At 31.7% G+C, this 14,083-nt stretch overlaps 1 protein-coding gene across 1 annotated transcript; it reads right to left on the bottom strand.

Moving 5' to 3' along the window:
* Positions 1-10,296: 10,296 nt before the first annotated feature.
* Positions 10,297-13,302, bottom strand: LOC109797792 (alpha/beta-Hydrolases superfamily protein). The gene is made up of 2 exons (XM_020357928.3): positions 12,548-13,302; positions 10,297-10,849 (listed from the first exon to the last, which is right to left on the bottom strand). Exons 1-2 carry the CDS (start codon positions 13,216-13,218, stop codon positions 10,540-10,542), a joined length of 981 nt encoding a protein of 326 aa, XP_020213517.1. The 5' UTR covers positions 13,219-13,302; the 3' UTR covers positions 10,297-10,539.
* Between the last annotated feature and the right edge of the window lie 781 nt (positions 13,303-14,083).

The following is a 14,083-nucleotide window of genomic DNA, read 5'->3' on the forward strand; positions in this document are numbered from 1 at the left end:
ATATTAGATATAACAACATAATTAAAATATAATTAATAATATATATTTTATAAAATTATTAATATTTTATATATAAAAAAGAATGAAAAAAATTTTAGTGGGGGCAAGTGCCCCCACTATGATTAACTTAGATCTGTCCCTGCATATGGTTGTGTGGTGAAATGTTAGTCATGTGTATCCTCTTCCTTTACTTCAGGTTCTACCTCTTCAAGAACAGGTTGTTGTTGTTGGGGTACATCGTTAATGACTTCAAGGAAAAATACCATATCATTTCATCCTTTACTGTATAGTGTAAATTTGGTAGTAAGTGGTTCACTCCAGTTTGAAATGAAATAAAATCTGCTACCATTGTCTTTAGTGATACATTGCATTGTCCTTAATAATACACTGTATAGCCTAACTGTTTAGCAATTGAAGTTATCAATTTGCATTGACAATATTACCAAATTCAGTGTTTGAAATGCTTTGTACCTTGGGTCTTTTTCCTTCCATGATTCACAACCGTGAACTATAATCATTGATCGTTTATGTTTAGCAGTCTGGAACCAGAACGGGCCGTTCTGGTTGCACTTTTAGTGTGTTAATTTTGCACATGGAACGGGCTGTTCCGGATGCAAAATTAACATACCAAAAGTGCAACCAGAATGGACCGTTCTGGTTCCAGATATTTTTAAAAAAATTGGCATCCACGTGGCATCCACCTATGCATCTAAGTGGCATCCACGTGACCAACAGTTAACCCCGTTTAAATAATTTGGATGGAAGTCCCAAACTGAAACCAATTAATTTATTAGGGACCAAATTGAATCCAATTAAATTATTTAGGACCAAATTGAAACCAAAAATAAAAGTGGGACTAAATTGAAACAAACAATTATTATAAGGGACCAAAATAGGTTTTTAGCCTATATATATATATATATATATATATATATATATATATATATATATATATATATATATATATATATATATATATATATATATATATATATTACCATTTACCAACCATAATGAAGTGTGATGTTAGCGTCAACTGTATGATCTAACAGAAGTAGGCATGACAATCTAACCCGCCCCCGTGAGTACCCACCCGAACCCGTCCCGATTTGGATGGGGAAAACCCGTGTTTATCGGGTTTGGGTTCGGGTTCGGATTTTTTCTAATTGATAAAATCGGGGCGGGGGCGGGGTAGGGATATTAATATCCACCCCGTCCCCGCCCCCATACCCGCCCCCACCCCCGTCCCGCTTAATAATATAATTAAAAAGTTATTTTTATATATATATAAACCAAAATTAGAAATATTTATATGTAAAAATTTATATTATTTTACTTTTATTTTATTTTTTTAAAAATTGTTCATATTTATTTAAAAGAAAAAAAGAAGGAAAAAAAAATAGGAGCGGGGGCGGGGGCGGGGCGGGGAAACCCGAATCCCGCTAGGAGCGGGGATGGAGACCTAGATTTTATCCTCGGCAGGTATCAGGAGCGGGGGCGGGGAACGTAAAACCCGCCCTCGCCCTGCCCCGTTGCCATGCCTGTTACAGAAGGTGTAACTTGTAAGTGATATGCTCATAGGCCCTCATTTTTCTTTTCCAAAACTCCAAGCCACCAAAGTCCTCCCATTTTGGCAATTGGTTTGTTAATGTTCAACTCTTTTGCTAATGTTACATATTGTTTTGTGCTAGATAATACAATATATGCTCCGTATATAATTAATTCTGTATAAGGATAAGAAAAAACACACATATATTCATTATATACAATTAATTATATATTATTATTTATAATTAATTTTTAATTGATTGATCGTGTAAAATCTTTTACACTTCTTTTTTCTTATCAATAAGTACTACTTTTAAAAATTTGTTTATATCATATATTTCATTTTATAATAATTCAAAATAAACATACTAAATCCGATAGAAAGGTCTATTTCTACAACTTAATTGGGTTGGGCTTCGCCTCTCGCTGTAATTTATGCATCACTATTTAGTCAAAACATCTAGATAGAGACTCTTTTAGTTTAAAACACTTTTGGATCAATTTAGCATAGGTGTATTTTTTCCACAAGCAAATTTTTATTTAGCAACGTAATAAAGGGGTACTATGATATGAATACAATAGTCGATTAGGATGTTTGATATACATTTTTTACTTTTTTTATAAATTTAAATTTAAAAATATTATTTTTTCATGTTTAATTTATTATTTAGAAACAACATTTTAAAAAATATTTTTAAAAATAGATCTGACAAGAATGTTCTGTGAGAGCCTAAAAAAATTTATAATGATTAAATTATCATGTTATCTTTATTTACTTATTTTTAATCACCCATAAAAATTATGATTCTCAATTATGATTCTCAATTATGATTCAATTATGATTTTGGTAGGGATCGAATCTCATTAGTTGAGTAAGAAAAAAAAAAGTGTTCAACTAATCGTTAGTATTTGAACAATTTTCGATCATAAGTACTCCAAAATTCATGTTAGGTACTTATCCATACTTGGTACTTGTGAACATATGCACCAAATTATTATTTTTTTAAAAGTAGATTACTTAATTTGGGTACACATGAGTACTTATATACGTGAATAAAAAAATTATATTTTCTATTTTTTCTTCTTCTTAAATCTCAATTCTCATCCACAATAACATTAGACAACTCATTAACGACTCAATTTCTCAAAAGACAAGAGAATTATTATTTGTTCTAAAGTATCACGTGGAACTGTGGAAGTGTTGTTGAGATGACACAAATTGAATTAGAGGCCATTGAAAAAGTAAAAATTTGTGCAAGTACCTTTACCCACCAAAACTACATGTTTAAATTCACCTATAAATGAAAGCTAGAGAAGAAAAGGCATAGAAGGACCATTAAACAAGGCTTTTAATAATGAGGTTAGGGACCATTTATCTTGTTATATAGCTAGAGTACTATTTTATTCTGCTGATGTGTCATTTAATATTGCTAGGAATCTTATTATGTTAGTAGCTACTAACACTTCTATCTTAGGTTTTCTTCTACCTAGTTACAATGCTATAAAAACTACATTGTTGCAAAGAAAATGTTCATCTAACTATGCAAGAATATAGGTAGAGAGAATGCTTATTTATCCTTACATATAACTCCTTCATTATTAGAAACAGTTTTTTCACATATGATAGATAGAGAAATGAAGAGATTAAAATTATTAAAGTTTGATATATCACAATTAAAGTGTGATATCATATTTTAAGAGTGATATTATAATCATGTTTTAAGTGTTAAGATTTTTATTGTTAATATTATAGTTCAAGCAATGGTAAATCCTTTATTTATTTTTGATTTTTTTTATCATTTATACAATTAACTTAGATTTATATAATTAAAAATATAATTTTTTAAATTACATTAACGTACCTATACTTTAGAATTTTTGAAAAATCGTATATCTCATACCCTTATTCGTACCCATGCAACACATTTATATTTAAACTTTGTTATTGCAGGAATGTTTAATCTTATGATGACTTTGTGCGGCACGTTAGTCGATTCCACCAGCGGATGTTAGCTAAGCTTGTAGTAGTCATTCGTTACGTCACCAATAATTAGCACATATCATGATTACTCTCGTTAATTATTGGTTGAATTTGAACCCCCTATATATAGGTCATTTTTTTTTTTACATTGGCACAAAAATTGTACAATCATTGTGAAGAGCTTGTAAAGTGGTAGTCCAAAGTCATATCTTCTCCTCCTACATTGATTTCCAATTGATACACAGTATAGTGTCATCTAGTCTTTGATGCTTATCGTCTTCCATTTAGTGCCGGAAAAAGTAGAAACGGAATTTCGGCAATAGTAGATTAATTTGTAGAAATTTTGTGAGCATAGTCATGATCCACAATGATACATTGGTGCAACAAGTATTATTTAATTATTTAACCTTTTCAGTTCAAAGATATTGCGTCTCTTTTGCAGAGTTCGCGGCATCCAATTCCTTGTCTCGACCTTTTGGTCTGATAATTCCTGAGTGGCCACGAAATGATTTTAGCACAGGCTCTTACTGTCTCAAATGGTGGAAAACTATGATATATAATTAAAATAGCCAACACTCAAAAGGTGATCTCATATACATATCATACACAAATATCCAAACTAAACTAATTTGAAGCAAAAATATGGTGATTCCAGTGGACATTATGGATTCTCCACTGGACCAGATTAATTGTTTTGAAAATGTCCAATCAATCCAAGACATTCCAAATTAAGAAATTAATAAACTAATTAATTATAGAGAACTGAAAACTTAATCTCTGTTGATAGTATCATTTGAAACTTCTGTCATTACGATCATTTGTGGTTTGAAACACTACTAGCTAGTATCTCAGATTCTTTGAACCAGCCACAGTAATTCGTGGAAGAATATTGATACAGAACGTAAACCCCTGCGGATATGCATGATTCCACTTTCCAACCAAAATTGCTCTTCTCATTTGCATTATCTTTCAAGAAATGATGCTTAATGTCTTTCCACGCTAGATGGAAAATGACTTATATTTAAGAATATTTTGTTTTACAAATATGATAATTCTGCGTAAAATAGACCACCTGTTAATATATATATTTTTTATTAATTTATAAATATCATTTACAAAGTATTCTATAATTAATTATTAATAATTAATTTATGTAAATTTCATTGATGAAATATTATTTTAACACAAATGTTGAATTGCAAGCAAAGTCTCACATCGTTTAAACAAAAGGATGGACAAGAGTTTATATACACATAGTATTGTTTCCATTGGTTGAGAGACCTTTTGAGTGATGTCCAAAAGTAAATCCGTGAGGGCTGAGCCTTAAGCATCAGAGCCGACTCGACGACTCGACGACTCGACGAGTATAGTAACATGGAGGGTGGAGGGAAGTTTGGGATCCCTTGTGTCTCATGAGCGGCAGTGCAAGCACTCTGAGCGTGAGGATCCCGAGGATTCCAAGTTTGAGATCCTTTATGTCGAAAGTCTTCCTAACGGTGGGTCCATGTGGAAGAGAGGCGAAGAGAAGCATCCCTTATGTCGAAAGTCTTCCTAACGGTGGGTCCATGTGGAAGAGAGGCTTCCTAGTAACATGGAGGGTGGAAGAGAGGCCTTTTGGGTGATGTCCAAAAGTAAATCTGTGAGGGCTGAGCCTTAAGCATCAGAGCCGATCCTAACGGTGGGTCCATGTGGAAGAGAGGCTTCCTAGTAACATGGAGGGTGGAAGAGAGGCCTTTTGGGTGATGTCCAAAAGTAAATCTGTGAGGGCTGAGCCTTAAGCATCAGAGCCGATGGTCTGACCGACTCGACGACTCGACGAGTATAGTAACATGGAGGGTGGAGGGAAGTTTGGGATCCCTTGTGTCTCATGAGCGGCAGTGCAAGCACTCTGAGCGTGAGGATCCCGAGGATTCCAAGTTTGAGATCCCTTATGTCGAAAGTCTTCCTAACAGTGGGTCCATGTGGAAGAGAGGCGAAGAGAAGCATCCCTTATGTCGAAAGTCTTCCTAACGGTGGGTCCATGTGGAAGAGAGGCTTCCTAGTAACATGGAGGGTGGAGGGATCCCAAGTTTGTTTGGGATCCCTTGTGTCGAAGTCATGAGAGAGCTCATGATGGAGCGGCGGTGCAAGCACTCTGAGCGTGAGGATCCTAAGTTTGGGATCCCTTGTGTCGAAATTCTTCCTAACGGTGGGTCCATGTGGAAGAGAGGCGAAGAGAGGCTTCCTAGTAACATTGAGGGTGGAGGGGTCCCAAGTTTGTTTGGGATCCCTTGTGTCGAAAGTCTTCCTAACGGTGGGTCCATGTGAAAGGAGGGAGCTCATGATGGAGTGACGCTGCAAGCACTCTGAGCGTGAGGATCCCTTGTGTCGAAGTCATGAGGGAGCTCACGATGAAGTGGCGGTGCAAGCACTCTGAGCGTGAGTGAGCTCTTTGGGGCCATCCATGTGGAAGAGAGGTTTCCTAGTAACATGGAAGGTTAGGAGGCGTGTCCCGCTGTTATGAGAGAGGTCTTTTAGGTGATCCCTTGTGTCGAAATCATGAGGGAGCTCACGATGAAGCAGCGGTGCAAGTACTCTGAGCGTGAGTGAGCTCTTTGGGGCCATCCATGTGGAAGAGAGGTTTCCTAGTAACATAGAGGGTTAGGAGGCGTGTCCCGCTGTTATGAGAGAGGTCTTTTAGGTGATGTCTAAAAACAAAACCGTGAGAGCTGAGCCTAAAAGGAACAATATCTCACCAATGTGAAAACATGTGTATATGTGTGTTAACTCCCGACAACAACAAATAAGAGATATAAATATAATTTAAGCATGTGTGCATGCATCTGTCTGGATTCATTGAAGGTACAGTAGCTAGCTAGATGAAGTCGGGATACCTTGTTTTGGACCCACAAATCAACGGAAAAAGCACGTTGACGTTGAGATAATAAAGCACATTATTCACCAAAAGATAAGATATGGCAATTATGCAAATGAAACAAGTTTCCAAACACACGTGGGTATCGTTTCTCTGCTTAAATTATTTTCGAATTTGAATTCACAAGGTACAGTAAAAAGCCACTCAATCGGTGTTAGTTCAATCAGAAACGGCAAGTTATTTTCACTTCATTAATTTTGTCATTTTTTAAAATGAATCCAAATTCCTTTTTATTTTAATTTTTTAAACAACCTCAAATTTATAGCTCTGAAAATGAAAACAGGCTGCCGGAGCCGGCAAGCTAAGGGTGAGAAGCCGTCGAGTTTGGTCCGGCCTAGTTTTACCATTAAACTCTTTGCTAAGTTAGATTTTATATTTTTTAATTGAGGAGTTAGCACCGCACATCAACATTTTAATACATTTATCTTAATATAATATTTTTATTAGTTAAAATTTATTAAAAATTATAAAATTAGAAATAAGTTATTAAATAAGGTGTAAAATCTACTAATTTTTTTAATAAATTTCAATTAATAAAAAAATGTATTAGAAAGCATGTTTCTAACATTTCTTTTTATAATTTTGTATGTATTTAGGTTAAATATTTATAAAGGGTGTTTTTGTTTGTTATTGTATTATCCGACTTGAACAACATTTTTTTAATTAAAAGTAACATGGTTTGTCTAAAAAAAATGATTGATTAAAACTTTTGAAAAATAAAAATTATAATTTTTTACAAGAATATATAAAAACATATCATTAGAACATTAAAATTATTGAGAAATTATAAGAATAACGTTAGCAAATAAAGTTTGCTCAAATGATTATGGCAATAAATTATTTGAAATCATGCAACTATTGAAAGAAAAAAAATGGTATAATTAATAGAATTTTCTATTCTATGTGACATTTACATGTTTTAGTAGTTAATATTTATACAATAAAATTGACAATTAAGAATGATCGTTCTTGTTGAGCTTCATCATTATATATTTTCATTTCAGATGAAGGTATAAATTGGCAAAGAAAGCATATTTGATCGGGTGATTTTTTTTTAACTTAATTTAGAAAACTATACAAAATATTGCATGCATTATTTGCTTACAGATACTGGTGTAAAATATGACCTGATGATATAATTAAAAGTTATTTAAAAGAATATTAATTAATTAACAGAATAATAATTTATTTATAATAAAAATAAAATATCAAGATAGTGGACATTTAATTAGAAATTTTATTTTAATTTTTTTTAAATTAGGTTAATTAATTGATAAAATATTACTTTAATGATAAATTATAAATATATCACTAATTAGGTCAATCATTAATTAAATAAATTTAAATATTAATTAAAAAAAATTTAGTGGACTAAAAAATTAAAGAGAAATTAAAACATCAAGTTAGTTTGATTTAAGAAAGTATTATAAAATGAGAAAAATGTTATAAAAAATATATACTTATAAAAGTTGCCACAATTTTAAGAATAAAGACTTAATTTAATTATATACAAGTGAGTAAACATGACATAAAAACGACAGAAGTGAATATTTTTTAGTGTTTGAAGTACTTATCTTTTGAATTTTTTTATAGCTTTGACATCCTTCTCAAATTTCTCCCTTCTTTCATTAATTCCTTTTTCTTTTATGGTATTCATGAAGTCATACATAGGGTGTATTTTGTTAGCATTTGTTTGGTATATATTGCTCATGTGATTCTCGCTATAAGTGGTGGACCTTCATTGAACCTTGTGCTGGTGTGAATGTGCCTTGTGGAGGTTGCAATCGATGTTGACGCCACGATGCTTTGGTGTTAAATGGTTGAGTTTTAGTCAAATGGAATAGAGTGGAAAATGAAATCAGAGTGAATTAACAAAAAACAAATCAGTGCTACATAATTTTTAAGTCATAACAGTTTAAATAAAAATATTTTTAAAAACATAACCTAAAGCGTTTTTAATGTGAAACTAATTAAAGACGCTATGATATTTTCAATTTTCAAATATTGTAAAACTAACCAAGAACATGAGTTTTATATTTTTGTCGATTTTGTTAGTGAGTAATCTGTAATTATTTTTATAAATATTTATAGAGTCTTAAGATTTATTCTAATTCTGATAAGTTCGAGGATTTAACTCATCTATTTTTTTTAAAGCAAAAAGAATACTAATATTTTATGGTTGAGAATTGAGATGAATTTGATGATGGATGGGTTTGACTGCAAGTGTGTTGTCAAAATGATTGGTAACGAATTAAATTGTGATTTGTGATTAGTGAGTCAAAGACGCATGCTTTAAAATTTCTAAGGGCACGTACGATACCACTTAATGGCGTAAAATATTTAGTTTATGTGGTATACAATTTTTTTTTCTTTCATTTCAGTTGTTCTTTCATGTTGATATAGATGAGGGGGAACTATTGATATTCACTATGTTGCTTAGTGCTGGAGTGATTTCTTATCACGGAAAATTAAATTAAAAGTGTTCTTTTCCACTTTTGCAAACCAACAATGTCGAAATGAAATAAGATTAAACAACACTTACAAATCAAGCATACCTTCCAATTTTGTAATTCTAAGAACTTGCTTTACTTTTCAATGGCATTTGCCCTTCTATCTCAATATTTATGCTCATGAGTTCACAAATCTTGCACACAATTCAAAATCTAAAGTCCTTCAATCTCCTACTTGATTTCAAATTTTCCCTTCACGACCCAGCTAGCAGACACAACAACACTTACCTAACGAAGTTTAGTGACAACGGCAATTTCGCAAATTTGTTAACATTTCAAAACATAAAAGATTAACTTAATACAAAATATATAAATATAAAAACAAATTAAATATAAGATACTAGTTTATGAACTAATTAATTATTACTTATTAGATTACTAATGATCAAAAGATTCGGCGATCCACCTTAATTAATCATAAAACTATCGTTTGAATACATTCCCAACCCACTAAAAAGGAGGACAAAATACATTGAGTGTTTAGTGGAACTTAGATAAAAGCAAGTCATTCATGTCATCTAATTTCGAACACAGAAATCTGTAAACTTATGTTATTGGTGTTATCCGTCATCTTTTATACTCTATCTGTGTGTCAAATTGTATGATCATAAACAAGACCTGAATGACCTATAAGATTCCCACTCCCACAATCTCATCACTATGTGCTTGTCAATTGTCATTCATGATTCATCGATCAATCATCATCCCACTTTTTTTCTTCTCCTTCTTCTTCAAAATATCTAAATTAATTTTCTGACTTTCATAAGGAATGAATCACGTCAACCAGCAAATGAAGATCTTGTACAAATGTAATATTTTGAAATGACGTTAAATTAATATTGATTGCATGTAATTATAATTTTAATTATATTATGATAAAAATATAACTAATTTATTTAAATTACATTAAATGAAAGCTGAATTATGATATTAAAATTTTCTCTAAATGTGATAATTTGTTTAAAATTTTAACATAATAGTAATCAATAGTTTTTAAGTCGACTTATTTATATACACTAATAAATATATAATATAATGTTATTATATATAATTTACGCTTAACAATAATAAATAATAATTTTATAGGCATATATAATCTTATATAAATTAGGTATCATGAGTAGGCTTTTAATAAGTCAGAGTCAAACACATCGGGCTAAGTTAAACCATTAAAATTGATTTGTAATAGATAAATACATTAGACACAAACTTAGTAATTATCAATCAGTTATAAGTTATAAATGTATATGTTTTTTTTGTTACATGAAATGTAATATGTTTAATAATGTGTGGGTATGACCCAAGAGGATTTTTATCTTTATAAAAAAGAGGAAAGGTGAATATGTGATAAATTACTCATACTTGCATTCATTTTTCCATAAAACTTTATAGATAAATACCCATACAAATACCTAAGAAATTAAAGGGTACTTGACTAGCTAGCATCTCAAATTAAAAACTAGACGCACATAACATCAAATTGACACCCACGAACTACTGTACTTGACCAAAAATATACACTAACAAAGGGTAATTACATTAATATATATATCTTTCTACTCTTTAATTTATTTTCGAGGTGTGTTCTAACTAGAAGTTTCCAGCATGAACCGTTTAAGGGTTTGGATGACCTCTTCTGCAACTTGTGAAGAGTATGAATCATGAGTGAAAAACCCATGCTCGCATCCCTCAAACTCAACGTATTTAATGTCCTTGCCTAGTTGTTTCAACCTTGTAACATAATCTTCTGCCCTATCCTTAAGTAATTCATTGCCACCTATTATCACCAAAATAGGATCAAGCTTCACTTCTTCAAGATTTGGGCTTCCAGGTCCGAATGGATTCACCAATGGGTGGTCTCTGCTCTCTCCAACAGGCATTGACAGCCTCCAAAATCTGTTTGGAATTAAAAATAATAATATAAAAAAAAATAGTACTATTAGCATATGTTTGTGTGTGAAAGAGACCTAAAAACTAACCACATGATCATCACAAAAACTTTATTTCATTGTCACCTATATGACGAATATGTATCTAACAGTTGTCTCTATTTGTTGCGAAGCATATTAATTGGATAAGGCTTAGAATAAATAAATGATATGGAATTAATTAGAACATGTATTAACATATTGCATTTTGCTATAATATTGGATTAGCAATATCTTCTAGAAAGCGGAAAAGCTTATAAATGACTTTGTTCAAAGGATATATTTGGAAATCTGATGTGTGTTGATAACTAATTATATTATTTAATCTTAATGTTGTACACGCGTTTCATGTTTTAATTCGCTTTTTATTCTAAGTAAACAATTTACGTCACTACTCATCCAAAAAGAAAAAAGAAAAATCGCCACTATATATGATATTCTCAATAAATTATAATTCAAGAATAAAAAGTAAAGCATTATTATTTTAATGTTTAATTGATTTATTTTAGGATTAATTTTACAAATTCAACTATTAAATTAAAAATTCTTTATTTTTATATTATATATATAATTTTATATTAATTTAAGATAATTTAATACTTTATTTTTATAAAATAAAAGTAACGTAATATATGCATTTTAAAATAAGATAAAATATGAATATTTTGATTATTTTCAATTTATGTAATTTTAACAAAATTTTATATAAATATATAAAATGATATAAAGTTATAATTTAATGATTAAATTTATAAAATTCATATTTAATATAAAGTTATTGAACAATATAATATTTAGTAAAAATTATATCGATGTAGTTTAAATATTCTTTTATACTTATATATATATATATATATATATATATATATGACTATATGTATGTATAAATTAAACTCATTCTTATCTCTATTATTCTGAAATATTTTTATTGTAAAAGTTGTAATTGCTTCGATGAACGATGAAATCAGTATTAGCACTATTAAGAAATTGATGAAAAAAAATATTATAATTTGAAAAGAGTACAGTAACATTTAATTAATTAAGAATCAAGATTAGTGTAGTTAAATAATATACAATATTAATTCACAAAAGTGATAATAATTTTTAATTAAATTATTTAAAATTTAAATTCTAACTTTTGATATAAAATAAATTATATTGAGAGAAAAAAATACACATATTTTATATGTGTTCGTGATGCTCAACAAAAAATAATTACATAATAAATATGTAGTATTAATATTATAATTAAAAAAAAAATTGTTGTTATAGAGATGTGTCTTATTCGTCGCATGTACCTTTCCCACATATAAGGCGAAAACAAAAACAAGTGTAGTGTAGTGATTTGAGTGGGTCCATTCATAGGCACCACAGCACTTCGTAGCATTTGTTCATTTAATTACTTACATTCCACTTGCAATGAAGCAGTGATAGTGATGCTAAGCTAGCTAGTCCTCTAATTAAAGTGGTCCATTTGGAAATAAAACATAGCTAAGATCGAAAGGGCCGAGAAAAAAGACACCCTACACAAAGTTCTCAAATAATCCATCGAATAGAAATATTAGGAGTAATCCCCTTAACATAAGTTATAAGATTTGGTATGTTAAAGAAAGAGTTAATTGAATAAAAATAAAAAAAGACAGCAGTGAAATTGAGGGTGACTCACTTGTCCAATAACTCAAGGTTCAACATGTGCTCTGGTGGACCTTCCTCTGACTTGGTCCGAACCTCCCCGCCGAAAAACGGCGCGAACAGCACGTAACCTCGTACACGAACCGGGTCCATCTGAATCGAACCGGAACCGAAGCGGACCGCGAGGTGGTGCGCAATGTTCCCGCCAGAGGAGTCACCCACGATGAAGACGCGGTCAAAGTCAACGTTGGCACTGAAGCAGGCGTCCCCACCGTGGCTCAGCCCCTGCCTCTGGAGCCACCTGACCGCCTCCAGGGCGTCGTCCAGCGCCGCGGGAAGGCGATGCTCGGGCGCCAGGCGGTAGTCCGGCGAGAGGACCGCGGCGCGGAGCCCCGAGGCGAGGCGCATGCAACAGTTGTGAATATGGGGCCACGTGCGCGAACCGAAGCAGAAGCCTCCACCGTGGAGGAAGATGAGGAGGGGGAGCTTTTGGGTTTGGGTTTGGGTTTGGTTTTGGGGCTTGTAGAAGCGCAGTGAAAGGTTGAATCTTTTGTGGAATAGGTATTCCTTGAAGGTTACGGTGTTGTCTTTGGTGGCTGAAACTTTGAATTCTATTTGGTTGGAACGGTGAATGGAACCGTCGCTATAGAGTTGGAGGATGCCCATGCAGTCCTCTACTACGTGCGCCTGCGGGAGGGAACCCATTATGCCTTTTCAGTTTTTCTCTTTTCCACATATTATTATGCTAATTCTCTCCATATATATAATGCTTTCTTAGTGGGGATTCCCAACACTCATCGTCTCATTTTAATTTCACTGTACATAATTTAAGATTCTACATGTACTTAGTAAATTAAATTTTATATATCTAGTTTATGAGATTAATTGAGTGGTGTGTACTTTACAGTTGAGATACGTTTTGGATTCGCGCCTAATATCGTTGGAACATCTTCTGTTTAAGATGAAATCACATAGAATAGTAAATAAAAAATTTCCAGAAAAAAGGGGATATATAGTGCCTAGTGATTCGGATAGACATTATTATATATGTTCAAAATTCGCACGCTAAGCAAATTGGATATATGTATCATGACATTGACCACAACTTTTGAGATTTGATTTTGGCTTTTACATTAGGATATAATATAAATAAACAATACAGCTGTCCAAAGTATGTACCAAGTTAAATTGAAGATTATTTGAAAGCCTCCACTTAATTTATCCTTCGTTTTCTACATCAGATATTATTTTTTATTAAATACTAGACTGTGAGTTTAATAAACACTGTTTATGCATCAATAGGTGTAGTTAAACAAACACGCGTTGTCTTTGTATCAGACTATCGATTATCAATCGCTGATCGACTTAGTGATGCATGAGTACTTTAATTCAATTTTCATTATTCTCGTTCTAATTTTTATTTATCGATAAAAAAATATTATCCATAATTTTTTTGCATTATATTCTCAAAATTATTTTGCATCAAGATACACTGGGAACAATATATATTTTATGATAATTTTTATGTCAAGTGATATTCACTCAATATAAAAAGTGATATATATAGTGA

The sequence above is a fragment of the Cajanus cajan genome, chromosome 6 (genome assembly GCF_000230855.2).
Source record: "Cajanus cajan strain Asha chromosome 6, NIPB_CcT2T_4, whole genome shotgun sequence".
NCBI lineage: Eukaryota > Viridiplantae > Streptophyta > Magnoliopsida > Fabales > Fabaceae > Cajanus > Cajanus cajan.